The following is a 17,361-nucleotide window of genomic DNA, read 5'->3' as shown; positions in this document are numbered from 1 at the left end:
GCAAGAAACTCTAGGGGTTTACTTTTTTTTTTTTTGCCTCACTCTGTAGTTTCAGAACAAAGATTGATACTCACATGGAAATGAGGCAGTGAGAATTCTTCATAAGTTTCGAATTCATCTGAAAATTACTTTGAAGTTATAAAGATTTGAATTTAATTTGAAAGATATAGAGAAGAAGAGTTACAACTATATGACACACAGAGCACTTAAACACGTATATGGACCAGGGGCATAGGCAGCCTTCGGTGGGAGGGGGGTCCAGAGCCCGAGGTAAGGGGCATATTTTAGCCCCCCTCCTAGCGCCACTGACCCCCCCCCCCCGCCGCTGCCACCACCACCAACTTTGGACCCCCCCTACCAACGATGACCCTCTCGACCCCCCTCCCGCCGCCAACCCTCCCCCGCCTCCGCCATCGGCTACCTTTGCTGGCGGGGGACCCCAACCCCCACCAGTCAAGGGCCTCTTCTTCCGGTGCAAGGCTTCGTTTTGTTTCTGTGAGTCTGACCCTTGGCTGGTGGGGGTTGGGCTCCTCCACCAGCAAAGGTAGCCGACGGCGACAGCGGGGGAGGGGGGGTCGAGAGGGTCATCGGCAGGGGGTTCAGGACCAAATCTATGGGGGCCCAGGCCCCCGTGGCCCCATGTAGCTATGCCACTGATATGGACTGTTGATGATGATATGGTGCCAATTGAGCCTGAAGATCAAACTCCCCCACTTACTAAGCTGCGCTAGTGGCTGCCACACGGCAATGCCAACACAGCTCATTCAAAGTGAAAGGGCTGTGTCAGAATTAGCAAATGGCAGCCGCTACTATGGCTTAGTAAACAGGGGGGTAAGCTTTTAAGTGAAGTCATATTAAAGTTCATTCTCTTTTAAACACAGATATAATACAAATTATTTGTACTGAAGACATTCTACATTTTTATATAATTGTTTAGCCTTTCAATGTTGTTTTGGATGTGAATTGGAGGTTAACAGTTTAAATTGGAGAAAATGTTTTAAATTTAAAGGCAAGAAGGTAACTGGGAGACTTTTTTTTTAATTAGAATAAAACTCTCTCTTATTGGGCTCTCCAGTAAAGAACAAGTATATGCAAATTTTATTTACCACCTTTTTAAGGAAAGAATAAGTCGAACCTAAGCAACAGATAATTACAGCAGTAAAAATATTCAAATTATAGCACATAGGGTCCCTTTTACCAATCAGTGGTAAAAGGGGGCCCTGCAGTGGCGTCAGTGTGTGGCAAACTCAGGCGCTGAGGCCTCCATTTACCACGGCCAAGTAAAAGATGTTTCCAGGCCAGGAATGGAAATAGCCATGCCGTAAGTGCAACACTTACACGGCCATTTCCTGAGAGAGCCTTTAGTGCTTCCTATTTAGGAGGCAGTATGGGCAGCCATGGTAACCCGGCGGTAACCAATGGATCAGTCTCCTCTGAGCAGTACTTGGTACATCAAACTCATGCATCTTGCACACCTCCTTGTAAGCTCAATGGTTATACGAATTCTTGCTCTCCTGTGCAGTGCCTTTATCCTCCTTGATATTAGTCAGTAACTAGCAGTGGCCTAGTGGTTAGGGTGGTGGACTTTGGTCCTGAGGAACTGAGTTTGATTCCCACTTCAGGCACAGGCAGCTCCTTGTGACTCTGGGCAAGTCACTTAACCCTGCATTGCCCCATATAAGCCACATTGAGCCTGCCATGAGTGGGAAAGCGCAGGGTACAAATGTAACAAAAATAAAATAGATACTATTGGAGATTCTACATGGAATGTTGCTACTATTGGAGATTCTAGATGGAATGTTGGTACTATTTCAGATTCTACATGGAATGTTAATGTTGCTATTCCACTAGCAACATTCCATGTAGAAGCCTGCCCTTGCAGCTGCGCAGGCTTCTGTTTCTGTGAGTCTGACGTCCTGCACGTACGTGCAGGACGTCAGACTCACAGAAACAGAAGCCTGCGCGGCTGCAAAGGCAAGCTTCTACATGGAATGTTGCTAGTGGAGGAATGGCCCACTGCTTAGGGTGGTGGACTCTGGTCCTGAGGAACTGAGTTCAATTCCCACTTCAGGCACAGGCAGCTCCTTGTGACTCTGGGCAAGTCACTTTACCCTCCATTGCCCCATATAAGCCACATTGAGCCTGCCATGAGTGGGAAAGCACGGGGTACAAATGTAACAAAACCCCCTTTACCAGTTACAATGGTCTTTTTGGGCAGTGGTTGAACCCAGTATTTCACTCCTCTGTTTCTCTGTGTCCACTCACACCTGTATCCACTCTCTCACTCCTTTGTGGCTCTGTGTTCCCCAGTGTTCTTTTCTATTTGGACAGGCAGGTTGATATAACGCTGGTTATGTTCTATTTCCTGCCTCTTTAAGGTATCAGCAGTCATCAGCTCTACTGCTCCCAGCATCCAGATTCCTTCCCTGTAAGGATTTGTCTTTTGGCAGCAGCTTCACTCTATTACTCTCTCTTTCAGAGGTTCAGGTTCAGCTTTCCTTGATGATCCTATCCCTCCTCTTTTATGGCACTCTCTACTTCAGCAGACAGCTGTGAATCAGATTCACAAGTCACAACCCTTGATTAGTTCACTCATTTTGGAAACAGGCCTTTCTTCTTATAGTATGCACCAGGAGACAGCTGTGGACTAGACTGGCAACATCCTTGCTTTTCTCCTTCTTGTTTAGCCTCTTGAACAGGGAGCCAAAGCTACTGTGGACCCCAGAGTGGGGTACCCACTCAATACAGCTTTATATCTCCTTGTTGGACCCCCTTCTTGGAAAGACAAGGCTCCTCCTTGAGCTCAGGTGCTTTATACTTCCCTTCAAAAGCTTAAGCGTCAATGTTATTGGACTACTTTTTCAGAACAGAATTCTCACTATTCAGATTCAATTGACACCTTTCTAAACATAAAAATCAGACAAAAGATTGCATGATGTAAACAGGAACAACAAACATAGTTTGAAATGTCTATATGCGAATGCCTGGAGCCTAAGAAATAAGATGGGAGAGTTAAAATATAGTACACTAAATGAAAAATTAGATATAATAGGAATCTCTGAAACATGGTGGAAGGAGGATAACCAGTGAGACACTGTCATACCGGGGTACAAATTATATCGTAGTGATAGGGTGGATCAAATTGGTGGAGGGGTAGCATTGTATATTAACGAGAGCCTTGAATCAAATAGATTGAAAATTCTGCAGGAAACAAAACACTTCTTGGAATCCCTATGGATTGAAATTCCATGTGTAAAGGGGAAAAGGATAGTGATAGGAGTGTACTACCGTCCGCCTGGCTAGGATGAACAAACAGATGCAGAGATGTTAAAGGAAATTAGGAATGCAAACAAACTGGGAAACACAATAATAATGGGTGATTTCAATTACCCTGATATTGACTGGGTAAATGTAACATCAGGGCACACTAGGGAGGTAAAATTCCTTGACGAAATTGAGGACAGCTTTATGGAGCAGCTGGTACAGGAGCCGACACGAGAAGGAAAAATTCTAGACCTAGTCTTTAGTGGAGCGCATGATCTGGTGTGGGAGGTAATGGTGCTGGGGCCGCTTGCTAACAGTGATCATAATATGATCGAATTTGATATTAGCTTTGAAGTAAGTATACATAAGAAAACAAATACGTTAGCATTTAATTTTAAAAAAGGAGACTATGATAAAATGAGAAGAACGGTGGAAAAAAAAACTTAGAGGAGCGGCTGCGAGGATCAAAAATTTACATCAGGCATGGATGCTGTTCAAAAGGAAGCCCAGGCCAAATATATTCCGCATATTAAAAAAGGAGGAAGGAAGACCAAACGACAGCCGGCATGGTTAAAAAGTGAGGTGAAGGAAGCTATTAGAGCTAAAAGAAAATCCTTCAGAAAATGGAAGAAGGAACCAACTGAAAATAATAAGAAACAGAATAAGGAATGTCAAGTCAAATGTAAAGCGCTGATAAGGAAGGATAAGAGGGACTTCGAAAAAAAGGCAAAAACATATACTAAAAATTTTTTTAGTTATATTGAAAGCAGGAAGCCGGCAAAAGCATCGGTTGTACCGATAGATGACCGAGAAGTAAAAGGGGCGATCAGGGACGACAAAACTGTAGTGGATAGATTAAATGAATTCTTTGCTTCGGTCTTCACCAAGGAAGATTTGGGTGAGATACCGGTGCCAGAAATGGTATTCGAAGCTGACGAGTCGGAGAAACTGAATGAATTCTCTATAAACCTACAGGATGTAATGGGGCAGTTCTACAAACTGAAGAGTAGAAAATCGCCTGGACTGGATGGTATTTATCCCAGGGTACTGATAGAACTGAAAAATGAGCTTGCGGAGCTATTGTTAGTAATATGTAATTTATCCTTAAAATCGAGTGTGGTACCGGAAGATTGGAGGGTGGCCAATGTAACGCCGATTTTTCCAAAAATGTTTCCAGAAGAGATCCGGGAAATTATAGACCGGTGAGTCTGACGTTGGTGCAAAATGGAAGAGACTATTATAAAGAACACATTTTTGAACATATTCAAAAGCATGGATTAATGAGACAAAGTCAACATGGATTTAGTGAAGGGAAATCTTGCCTCACCAATTTACTACATTTCTTTGAAGGGGTGAACAAACATATGGATAAAGGTGAGCCAGTTGATATTGTGTATCTGGATTTTCAGAAGGCGTTTGACAAAGTACCTCATGAAAGACTCCAGAGGAAATTGGAGAGTCAAGGGATAGGAGGTAGTGTTCTATTGTGCATTAAAAACTGGTTAAAAGATAGAAAACAGAGAGTAGGGTTAAATGGTCAGTATTCTTAATGGAGAAGGGTAGTTAGTGAGATTCCCCAGGGGTCTGTGCTGGGACCGCTGCTTTTTAACATATTTATAAATGACCTAGAGATGGGAGTAACTATTGAGGAAATTAAATTTGCTGATGACACAAAGTTATTCAAAGTCATTAAATTGCGGGAGGATTGTGAAAAATTACAAGAGGATCTTACGAGACTGGGAGACTGGGCGTCTAAATGGCAGATTATGTTTAATGTCAGCAAGTGCAAAGTGATGCATGTGTGAAAGAGGAATCCGAATTATAGCTACGTCATGCAAGGTTCCACATTAGGAGTCACAGACCAAGAAAGGGATCTAGGTGTCGTCGTTGATGATACGTTGACACCTTCTGCTCAGTGTGCTGGTGCAGCTAAGAAAGCAAATAGAATGTTAGGTATTATTAGGAAAGGAATGGAAAACAAAAATGAGGATGTTATAATGCCTTTGTATCACTCCATGGTGTGACTGCACCTCGAATATTGTGTTCAATTCTGGTCACCGTATCTCAAAAAAAGATATAGTGGAATTAGAAAAGGTGCAGAGAAATGCGACAAAAATGATAGCGGGGATGGGACGACTTCCCTATGACGAAAGGCTAAAGCAGCTAGGGCTCTTCAGCTTGGAGAAAAGACGGCTAAGGGGAGATATGATAGAGGTCTATAAAATAATGAGTGGAGTTGAACGGGTAGATGTGAAGTGTCTGTTTATGCTTTCCAAAAATACTAGGACTAGGGGGCATGCGATGAAGCTACAATGTTGTAAATTTAAAACGAATTAGAGAAAATTTTTCTTCACTCAACGTGTAATTAAACTCTGGAATTCGTTGCCGGAGAATGTTGTGACGGCAGTTAGCTTAGCAGAGTTTTAAAAAGGTTTGGACGGCTTCCTAAAGGAAAAGTCCATAGACCATTATTAAATTGGGCTCGGGGGGGGGGGGGGGGGGAAATCCGCTATTTCTGGGATAAGCAGTATAAAATGTGTTGTACTTTTTCGGGATCTTGCCAGGTGTTTGTGACCTGGATTGGCCACTGTTGGAAATAGGATGCTGGGCTCGATGGACCTTTGGTCTGTCCAAGTATGACAATACTTATGTACTTATGTAGAGCAGGAGCCCAGAATGTTCTTCTTGAAGCTGCACAGGAAAGTATATTTTGACAGCCTGCTACATATGTTAACCACATGCCCTGAGGGAGGGAGGCAGTTAAGGGTGAAGGTCAGTCTATCAGTTTATTAATGGTCCCTCTGCACAAAAGTGGATGTAAGGAAGAGGTTGGGAACTACAGGCTGATAAGTAAATAAAAATGCTTTTAAAACAGAATAGTAAAGATTTTGGAATCTAATGGATTACAGGGCCCAAAGCAGATCTTGTCAGACATATCTGATTAATTTATTTGACCAGATGACCAGAGAATTGGATCAAGGGAGAGCGCTGGATGTTTGTATTTAGATTTTAGCAAAGCCTATGACATGGTTCCGCATAGACGACTAATAAATAAACTGAATGCTCTGGCTGACTGGGTTAGGAATTGGTTGAGTAAAAGGCAACAGAAGGTAGTGGTAAATGGAGCTCATTCTGAGGAAGGGGAAGTTACTAGTGGTGTGCTGCAAGGTTCAGCTCTTGGGCCAATTCTTTTTAATAATTTTGTAAGCGATATTGCTGAAGAGCTGTCTGGCAAGGTTTGCTTCTTTGTGGGATGATATCAAAATGTGCAGTAGGGCAGACACCACTGATAGTGTGGATAACATCAGGAAGGACTTAGAAAAGCTACAGAAATTGTCTAGAATTTGGCAGCTTAGATTTAATGCAAAAAATGCAGGGTCATGCATTTGGGCTGCAAAACCTCATGCCTAACTTTAGGTGCAGCTTATAGAATAACTAGTAAGAAATGCCTGTTTCAGAAACAAATGAAGCGGGCACTAGCAAGATATTACCCCCCCCCCCTCCCCACACACACACACACACACACACCACCCTCCCTCCCTTCCTCCCGAGTTCCAGACCCCCCCTCCGTCCCTCTCTTCCGAGTTCCACACCCACCTGTCCCTCTCTCCCTCACTTCGTTGCGAGTTTCAGCTGCCGTCCGCGTACCTGATGCGAAGGGGAGCGTGTGAAACGGGAGGTAGCAAGGTTTTCCTCGAGGGCGGCGGAACGGCGGGCGTATGTCTTTACTCCTGCCCCTGCGTGGCTCGCGTTTTTGTTGAACTCGTGCCTTGTGCCTTCCCCGGCCCGCCCTCGACGTCATGGCGTTTTCACGCGAGGGCGGAGCTACACTGAAGGCCAGCCAAACCGGATATCTCTGGCGCCTCAAGTTTCTGGCTTGAGCCTTCATTGGAACGTTGGAGGTGCCTTTTATATATAGAGATGCTTAAGCATTTTTTTCAGTCCCAACCTTTTAGTCTCCATTTATAGAGTTCACCGCTAAATTAGTGTATACATCCCTAAGTGATTTGCTGAGAATCAGAGGGTAGGGGGTAGAAATGGGATTGGGATATAAACTTGCATTAAGGTTTTATGGGTCTCTTTTCTACCACACTAGTTTACTCTATTGGTCTTGAACTGTTAGAACTTTTAAGTGGGAAACCCTTACACCTTCCATAGGGTACTATGGCATGAAAAGAGTAGAAACACCTACTTCCTCTGTTTGAGCGCCTGTTAGGATCACTGTCGGCCTTATTTTCGTAAGTGATGGGCGCCCGCATTTTGACCCAAATCGGGAGATGGGCGCCCATCTCGCAAAGGCGCCCAAATTGGTATAATCGAAAGCGGTGTCTTTAACTGCACTCCATCGCGGGAACAAACGAAGTTGATGGGGGCATGTCGGAGGTGTGGCGAAGGCGGGACTGGGGCGTGTTTATTGGCCGAGGAGAGATGGGCGCCCTCAGCCGATAATCGAAAAAAGAAAGGCGTTTTTACCGCGAATTTGGGTCACTTTTTTTGGACCCTTTTTTTTCACGAACAAGTCCCAAAAAAGTGCCCTAAATGACCAGATGACCACCAGAGGGAATCGGGGATCACCACCCCTGACTCCCCCAGTGGTCACTAACCCCCTCCCGTAAAAAAAAAAACAACTTTAACAACTTTTTTTTCCAGCCTGTATGCCAGCCTCAAATGCCATACCCAGCTCCATCACAGCAGTATGCAGGTCCCTGGAGCAGTTGTTAGTGAGTGCAGTGGACTTCAGTCAGGTGGGCCCAGGCCCATGCCCCCCCCTACCTGTTACACATGTGGTGGTAAATGGGAGCGCTCCAAACCGCCCCCAAAACCCACTGTACCCACATCTAGGTGCCCCCCCTTCAGACATAAGTGCTATGGTAATGGTGTAGAGTTGTGGGCAGTGGGTTTTGGGGGGGATTTTGGGGGCTCAGCACCCAAGGGAAGGGAGCTATGGACTTGGAAGGTATTTAACTCTTTTTTTACTTGTTATAAGTGCCCCCTAGGGTGCCCTGTTGGTGTCCTGGCATGTGAGGGGGACCAGAGCACTATGAATCCTGGCCCCTCCCACGACCAAATGCCTTGGATTTGTTCATTTTTGAGCTGGGCGCCTTCGGTTTCCATTATCGCTGAAAAACGAAACCGCCCAGCTCAAATCCGCCCAAATCCGATACATTTGCCCGGCACAAACCGTATTATCGAAAAAAAAGATGGACGCCCATTTTTTTTGAAAATACGGTCTGTTCCACCCCTTCATGTACCCGTTCTCAGAGACAGACGCCCATGGAGATGGGCGTTCGCGTTCGATTATGCCTCTCCACATCTCCTATAACTGTACTACAAATCCCTTATCATATGCATAAATAAGGGATTTGTAGTACAGTTATATGAAAAGAGTAGAAGACATCCATTAGAGAGAGTCCAATTAACATCCTGCACAGCACATTTCAGGGATATTATTATAAAGGAGAATAATTTCAAATTGTACTCACTGTTGGAAGTGTGAGAATTCCAATTGTATCTGCAAAAATAAGAACACATTACTTATTTATTTATTTCTATGGATTTAGCTCTTACCTGCTCATTCGTATCTCAAGGCTACTTACATTCAGGTACAGTAGGTATTTTCTGTCCTAATTTAATCTGCTTAGCTATATGGATAGTGGCTGAAAATCACCATTAAACATACAGTTGGGCAAAACAGTCTCGCTGTGCCCCAGCACAATGGGCAAGGGGGGTAATTTTATAAATTATATGGTCATATTTATGCCTATAAATGATTAGAATAATAGCATATATGTGTGTACATAAAAGTGTACATATCAGAGGTCATGTGTAGCATCAACCTGGCATCTACTCTCCTCTCCCAACCCCAAATAACTGAAAACTGCTCAGTAAATTGAGCTGTGCCGGCCCTAGAGGCTTACAGCATTTTACACACTATTAAGAGAGCATGGAGTGAGGGGGTATTCCCAGATTTGGATATTGCCACACTATGATGCCATGGCCCAGCAGTGGAACATGTGGCTCCCCTTGTGGTAATGTTGCAAGATGCAGTGATTAAGGAGATTATGAATAATCTGTCTGATATTTTGGATGAAAAGCTATCTAAACTTCATGCTGCAATGATGACATTAAGGGTAGCTTGGCATCTCAAGTGGCTCAGCTGCAGCAGGCCAAAGACAGAATCTTGTGCCAAGAACATGCAGCAGAACTGGACAGAAAGGCACAGGAGCTAGAAACACACTGCAAAGAACTGACAGATCGAGTTGAAAACCAGATAAATAAGGGGAGGCAAGGCATAGTAGTATTCATATCATTGGTCTGCTACAATCGGTGAAAGAAAAATAACCTATGGGAGATGGTAGAGACGTAGCTCCCTTTGGAACTGGGCCTGGAACAAGAAGAGGTGCCCATGAAAGCACAACATGTTCATCAGGTCAGGGTCCTTCAGGAAGGATGGTTGCAGGCCCCAGCCCACATCTTAAACTAAGCTAAGAAGAACTGAGTCATTGCCTGATGTCACAGTTGGGGCAGGTGAGCCCTTGGGCTGTGACGAGATTGACTGTACCTGTGTGGCGTACACACTGTGCAGGCCCTCGTTGACAACTGCTGGCAGGACTTCCTGGCAGAGTCCGAAAGCTGGAGAAAGCAGGGCCTGACTCGGACTGCCTGAGGCGTAGGACTAGGCAGAGCCTAGCAGACTGGATGAACAAGACCAGAGCGGTCTAGAGAATGGCTCTGAAAAGAGCCCTTGGGGGCTGGTCTGACGGAGTCAAGGCCAGGGAGTAGGTGGAACAGCAAGGTTGGAGACAGGAACAAGCAGAGCTGGAAGCAGGAACTGACCAAGCAACAAACAATGGAGTAGGACAACTCTGGAAGCCTGTTGGCGAAGCACTAGAGGAGTGTAGAGCACTTCCTTATATATCCTTAGCCAGGAAGTGAGGTCATCTGTCAGCGCCCCATCTACGGCTATAAAAGGAAAGTGAAGCAACCATAGAAGTAAACACTCACAAGACTCTTAGGGGCCCTTTTATTAAAGGGATGGCATGCAGCAACAGGCTTGCCGAGTGCCAATCCCAAACTACCACTGGGCTACTGCAGGAGCCCGGAGGTAGTTCCTACCCCCAGCAAACGCCATTTCCACCACTAGGTTAGCACAGGAGCCTATACTGCCACCTGAATGGGTGGCGTTAAGTGCTTCCCCCTGAAATGGCCATGCGGCAAGTGGTTCACTTACTGCACGGCCATTTCTTGCTCTCAGAAAAAGATACGCCTTTTACCCACTGCGGTAAAAGGGGACCTCAGCGCGCATCAAAAACACGCACTGATGCTAGCACAGGCCCGCTTTTACTGCAATTTAGCTTAAGTGACTGAACAACAGCAATTACCTTCACCTTATTGTATACAACTTTACCATGCAGTACTTGGCTAAGGTGAGAATCATACTTGCCGATAAGACCTTTACGCAGGATTCACTGGATGCACTCAGGTTCATGAGCTATTTGGTCAAATGAGCTCACAATCTAAATTGTTCTTCAAGCAATTGAGGGTAAGTGTAATAAAGCTTTTCTAAATGGAGTAAGATCACTAAAATCCAGAAAGGGAAGGCAATTTTCAAAAGTCATTTATCCGGCTGAATTGGCTGTCTGAAAACTGCCAACCTTTTCCCTGGGTAAAAATATGTGCAGTGATTAAAAATGGACATACTTCTACAGGCAGGAATAATAGGTGATCTCAGAGATCAGGTTAAGTCAATGGGAGGTGAAAACAATAAATGTATTGTTTTGCAGGGAAAAAGTACCCACAAAAAAAAAAAAGGAGAGACAAATCTCTTTGGTTCTTTTTCTCATGCAATTTTTAGTGGAAAAGTACAAGAATACTTCTTTGAGAATGAGTAAAGTATATGGGCAAAACTTCCGATGGACTCTGCATCTATCTGCAGACTTTTGAAACTTGCTCTTATTGACTTCCTTCTGACTCACAAACAGAACCTGCATTCTCATGTGCAAACAGGATGTTATACCTTGTGACAAGGCTACCGCCAGGGTGGCTAGGATGAAGCAGTTAGACCCTGAAATACAAGTACCAGAAGCCATTGCAAGGAGGGAGGCAGAGAGTAATCTGGAGACAAGGGAATGGACTCCCAGCTCCAGCAGAGGGAGCCAGGGGGGTAGCCAGGCTGAGCCTATAATTTCGTCACCCACTAGGGGGAAGCGGAGGGAAGAAGCCCAGTTCCCCTGGATATGCAATCAATATACCATGAGGCCCAGCCGGAATAGAGAGGGGCCCATGGACAGGGAAGAAGATGCTTGGATGGATTATATGGAAGGGGGGTGGATCAGATAGGGGAGGAATCCCAGGAGGGAGGAGAAGCCTCTATGGAGTGGGAGAGTTCCAAGGCAGGGATGGCCAGCTCTTGAGGGTTTGGAAGTGGTGTTAAGAGGTGAGAGTAATTTGCTTCACTGGAAGCCTGATTTATTTGGAAGCCTGCTTTATTTACCTGCTTTACTGGAAGCCTGATTTATAGAAAGCCTGACTTTGAAAACCTGCCTTGGTCTGGAAAAACCCTGATTGGTGGGAAACCTGTTTTTGTTGGAACTTGTTTGTTTGGAGATAACCTGTGTACTGAAGTTTGAGACAGCTGTTATTGGCCTGATAATAAAAGCTTTTGACCTAGCCACTGTCTGCAATTGTGGTGAGCTCTAGAAGTTCAGTTGGTGGGCGGCTCCACCTTGCTGGGAAGCAGTGTACCCTTTTCACAACCTTATATTTTATGATAGCAATGTAACTCACCATTCCTGAAGGTTCCTTGAGCTTGTACCAAGGATTTCATTCCACTGAAAACAGTAGCTGTCACATTGATTTCTGAATGATTGGCACCAAACCAGTGGATAGCAAGAGATGAATTTATGCCTGGGCGAAGAAGACTTGGGGCTATAATGTAATATGAGGATCTGAAAAATCCAAAATAGATATCATCTATTAATTTCTAGGTCTTTCACATAACCAACATAGCTGTACTAATCACTATGGGGTCCTTTTACAAAGCCATGGTAAAAAGTGGCTTGTGGTAGTGTGGGCATACACTGGGCCACTTTTTACTGTTGCTGGGAAAAAGGCAAATTTTTAATGGGCTGGGAAATGGGCCTGCACTAATATTAAAACTAGCACTTGCCTATTTATGGCCTGAGCCCTCATCGCCATTCATTGACTTAGCGGTAAGGGCTCACGCGCTACGCATGTGGTAACCATGCAGCATATGCCAACGAGAGTGCACTGCCAGTTACCACTGGGAATGCCCCCACGGTAGAAAATTTTCTACCACGGGATTTGGCACACACCAAAATCAGAATTACCACTGGGTGCACGTGCTACCCCAGAAGTAGTACCAATTTGGCTTGCGCTTCCTTTGCATTAGCCCTCCCGCATCTTAGTAAAAGGTTGGGTTACCATATTTTGTCCCCCAAAAAGGACACATGCCCTGCCCCCCACCACACACCGCCATGCCCCCTTTCACACCCCGCCCTGCCCTCACTCCGCCCATGTCACATTTTCCCCTCCCCCATCACACACCCCGTCACTCCCGCTCCCCGTCACCCCCCTCCCCTTACCTTACTACTGCCCTGGCAGTCTAGTGACCTCTTCCGGGCAGGAAAGAGCCCCCTCTTTCCTGCCCGGAGTGCTGCCCTGCATGCATCCTTCCTGTTGCTGATCTCGGCGCCGATTTAAAATGGCCGCCAAGAGTTGAAGTCTCACGAGTTCACTTCAACTCTCGGCAGCTATTTTGAATCGGCGTCGAGATCAGGAACAGGAAGGAAGCATGCAGGCAACGCTCCAGGCAGGAAAGAGGGGGCTCTTTCCTGCCCTGAAGGCGGAAGAGGTCACTAGACCACCAGGGCAGTAGTAAGTAAGGGGAGGGGAGGCTAGCAATCTGCCTGTTTGACCGGATTTCTGGACAAACGAGCAGATTGGCAAAACCCACCCGGTTGCCCGGACATGTCCTCAAAAAGAGGACATGTCCGGGTAAATCCGGACATATGGTAACCCTAGTAAAAAGGCCCCTATGTGGGCAATTCTATAACAGTGCATTATATTCATGGGGCTGGAGGGCACCAATATGGTACCTATTCTATACATGTATTTACAGAATAGTGGGCAGGCAGATTTTCAGCATTCATGTGCATATATGCCAACATTCTAGTCATTTACATGCATAGTCATGCATATTTGAGCAAGTATTTTACATCACATTCATTGTTGATTTAATCATGAATTGATAATGAATGTGACAATTGGGCAGACTGGATGGACAGTTCAGGTCTTTATCTGCTGTCACTTACTACGTTACTATGTATATATGTTAGCATCTTATTTATAGAATTGCCCGTAGTTTTATAACAGGTCACCTAAACTGAGAGGGCAAGAAGGCACCTATTTTATAATGACACATAACAAACCACAAAATAGAAGTTATGTATTACAATCATCCATTACGGAGGCAGTTCTACAACTGGGAACCTCCATTTAGGCTCCCTGAGGCTGCACAGTGGGAGTCTGTTCTGTAATGGAAGCTGGGAGTCTAGGTTCTATCATGGAATGCTGGCATAACCTATCAGAATGCCTCACATTTAGGCAGCTGCATTTACACCAGCCATTGAGAGGCACCTAAATGCAGAAGCTACCCATGTAACTGACAGTGCTCTGCCCTACATACTCCTCTTTTCATTTACCTGCTATGTAAGTTAGGTGTGCCATTGCAGGAGTGCTTAGTCAGAGTATTGACATTTATGTGTATATGTGTGCATCAATGTTGTGTACATTTATGCATGCAACTCATGCTTAAATGTAAGTATCCTCTCCTTTATGTGTGATTCTGCAAACATCTCCATTTTAAATGCCCTTGTAATCTCTTGTGCATGGGCAAAGTGGTGAGTCATTCTGAACATTGAAATGCTCTTAAAAATGCAATGCCCCTGAAATTACACCACCATTTTGATACCCTTGAATGTATTGTTCTAGAGCACATCTCTCTGATCGAAGAGGTACAGATGGCAAAAGACTTCTAGCACAATGTGAACAATGATGGATTTTTACATTAAATACCAAGCCTGTCATAACTTTATCCAGATAGTTATTTGGGTACTGGTTTGAATATCATCACTACCCGTGCTGCCTATTCTCCTTGGATATAAAGTGCCACTGACTGGATAGCAATCCGTACTGAATATCTGGGAACATCTTCAAATGCTGCAGCTTGCATTTAAATGAAACATCAACCAGAGAATTTGATTATTGACCCATCACTCTTTCTAGACCAAACGTTCCTAATGTTTTTATACTTATAGACCTCCCTCATTCCTCAAATATTACCCATGGACATCCACCTCACTTATATATTTTCATAAGACTTTAGAAAAAAGTGAAGAAAAAAATTAATACTCAGGATAGTTATTTTTTTTAAATGTTATTCTGGTCCACTATAGGAAGAAAGTAAAATTCAGTCCAGTAAAGAACTTTTATAAAATATAGATGCCAGCTTAATAAGACATTTGCTGCTGCTTTGGTTAGTCTACTGGTCTAGTCCAAAATTCATCTAAAACTATCTGCTTGGGATTAGGATCAATGACTAGGAATTCTCCGTTGATGCTTCCTGGGTAGATTCGGTCAGATCATTGGGAGTTATGAATAGTCAGGAAGGTATAGGACATGAACACTAGCAAATATTAGAAAACTTGCCTTTTTTAAACTGAAGATGATTAGCAACCTAAAACCCTTTCTAGACCTAGAAGCTCTATTGGTGGTTACTCAGGCTTATTATCAAAATGTACACATCAATTACAAATGATTCAAAATACCACAGCTAGAGTTTTGTTGGGAGGTAAGCAGTGGGAGAATGCTCATATGTGGTTGATCGAAGTCCACACGCTACCAATTAAACAGTGGTACTTATTTAAACTTTTGGATGTTCTGCTTAAGATAACTCATGGGAGGAAGCCTTTCATTTAAGCAATAGGATCAGGAATTCGTTGCCAGAGAATGTAGTAAAAGCAGTTAGCTTAGCAGTGTTTAAAAAAGGGTTGGATGGCTTCCTAAAGGAAAAGTCCATAGACCATTATTAAAATATAACATATGCTTCTAGTTTCTCCCATATAGGTACACAAATATGGAACGAACTACCTAAATCAATAAAAACAACACACGACATAAATAATTTCCGTAAATTATTGAAAACCAACCTTTTCAACAAAGCATACTACAATAATCCATCCTACTGTATATGCAGTCTGTAGCACTTTAGAATTAAAAGACTGTACACCTCATTTGGAAGCTTATTTACAGTTATACAGCTCAGATACCTGGTTGTTTGGTTGTATTGCAGTCTACTGAAATTCACTCTTGGTGTTTGGCGGGCTCTTTGCCGAGGTCGTGCTGAAAGGTTTTTCTCTCGCTTGTCATGAGCTCTGCAAGGCTTATGGCAAAAGGGGGATGGAACTCCTGGGAAGCCCTTGTGAATTTTGCAGTGAGCCTAAGCGGTCCACTTCTCTAGCCAGCAAGCTGGGGGTGATTCTTTGTCTCTGCTTTCTCAGGAAGATACTTCTCTGGTGGAAGGGTTGATTTTGGCAGGAACCACCACCATTAATGATTTGGGTCATATCCCGGAGGCTCCTCTGCAATTATTGCCTGATAATATTCTTCCAAGACCACCTTCTTCAGCTGGTCCATCAGATGTGTGGGGGGGGGGGGGGGGGAGGGAGTATGGTTTTCACCACAGAGTTTGGGTGAGCTTTGTTTTGAGCCTAGAAATCAGGGGATTCTTTGAGAGGGAGAAAAGTCCCTGACCTCTCAAATTCCTTCTGCAGCAAAAAAAAAAAAATCTATTTTAGACAGGGCAGTGGATTTGGAGGGGTGAGGACATTACTCATCCCGAGGCAGGGGAGGACCCCTCAGTTGTGAGAAATTTTCACAGAGATGATTTATCTTGAGTTATGTTCTTAGTTTTGGGGAAGATGAAATCCCCCAAGCTGCTGGCAGTAAAACAGTAAATCCCTTGGTTAAGGGCATTGAGAAGCTGTCTAGGTGTTGTCCCAAGAATTAGGACCTTAGAGACATGATTCTTGTGGATTGGACTTTGCCGCACTCTCTGTGCTGTGTGGCCAAAGCACTGACCAAACTTTACCCTATTCACAGTGAGGATAGACATTCCAGACCTCCACCTTCTCTTACATGAGCACACAGTTATGGAATGCATTACCTATAGCCCTGAAAACTATTGAAGAAATAACCAACTTTCACAAATCTCTGAAGACACATCTTTTTAACAAGGCCTACAAAGACAACCCTTAACTTTATAAAACTACCTTACCAACCCATCCAGTTATTAAAATCCACCGCCTATATCACCCAGCCTATCACCTCCCCTCTCTCTTCCCTTACTTAACTTTGGCACAGTATCAATTGTATCTGATTTAATCTTTGCACATTACAAACTGTATCTGATATCCTGTAGACTATGTCATAACCACACTCTGTAAGCCACATTGAGCCTGCAAATAGGTGGGAAAATGTGGGATACAAATGCAATAAATAAAATAAAATAAATACCAGTTAATCAAAATTTTACACCGAATCTTCACTAAACATAATTCTGTACTTCCCGATTGTCCATACTAATCAATAAGATTGAAGTTTAATATTCCTGATTGTCCAAGTTAATCTATTCATGATTGAAGTTAATCCAACACCTTTATTTCTGATTATGAAAATGCACTTTCTGTAACTGTATACCTAATCCTCTCTGTCTCCTTCACCTTAAATATGTATTTCTCTTCCGGAATTGGTGATCACCATTGTGGAAAATGTAAGCCACATTGAGCCTACAAATATGTGGGGAAATGTGGGATACAAATGCTACAAATAAATAAATAAATAAAATGAACTTGGGGAAAATCCACTGTTTATTTCTAGAATAAGAAGCATAAAGTGTATTGTACTTTTTTTGGATCTTGCCAGGTACTTGTGACCTGGATTGGCCACTGTTGGAAATAGGATGCTAGGCTTGATGGACCTTCGGTCTGTCCCAGTATGGCAATACTTATGTACTTA

General features: G+C 43.9%; 1 protein-coding gene across 1 annotated transcript in view; it reads right to left on the bottom strand.

Annotated features, from left to right (window-relative positions):
- LOC115467239 (CD109 antigen-like) overlaps positions 1-17,361 on the bottom strand; it is a 175,772-nt gene that overhangs the window by 145,551 nt on the left and 12,860 nt on the right. Inside the window, exons 2-3 of the mRNA XM_030199045.1 lie at positions 12,052-12,212; positions 8,748-8,776 (exon numbers count right to left, since the gene is read on the bottom strand). Of these exons, the coding sequence (XP_030054905.1) occupies positions 8,748-8,776; positions 12,052-12,212 (190 nt within the window). The remainder of the gene's footprint in view (positions 1-8,747; positions 8,777-12,051; positions 12,213-17,361) is intronic.

Source organism: Microcaecilia unicolor, chromosome 3 (assembly GCF_901765095.1).
Source record: "Microcaecilia unicolor chromosome 3, aMicUni1.1, whole genome shotgun sequence".
Lineage (NCBI taxonomy): Eukaryota > Metazoa > Chordata > Amphibia > Gymnophiona > Siphonopidae > Microcaecilia > Microcaecilia unicolor.
This window is presented reverse-complemented; position numbering and strand designations above follow the sequence as displayed.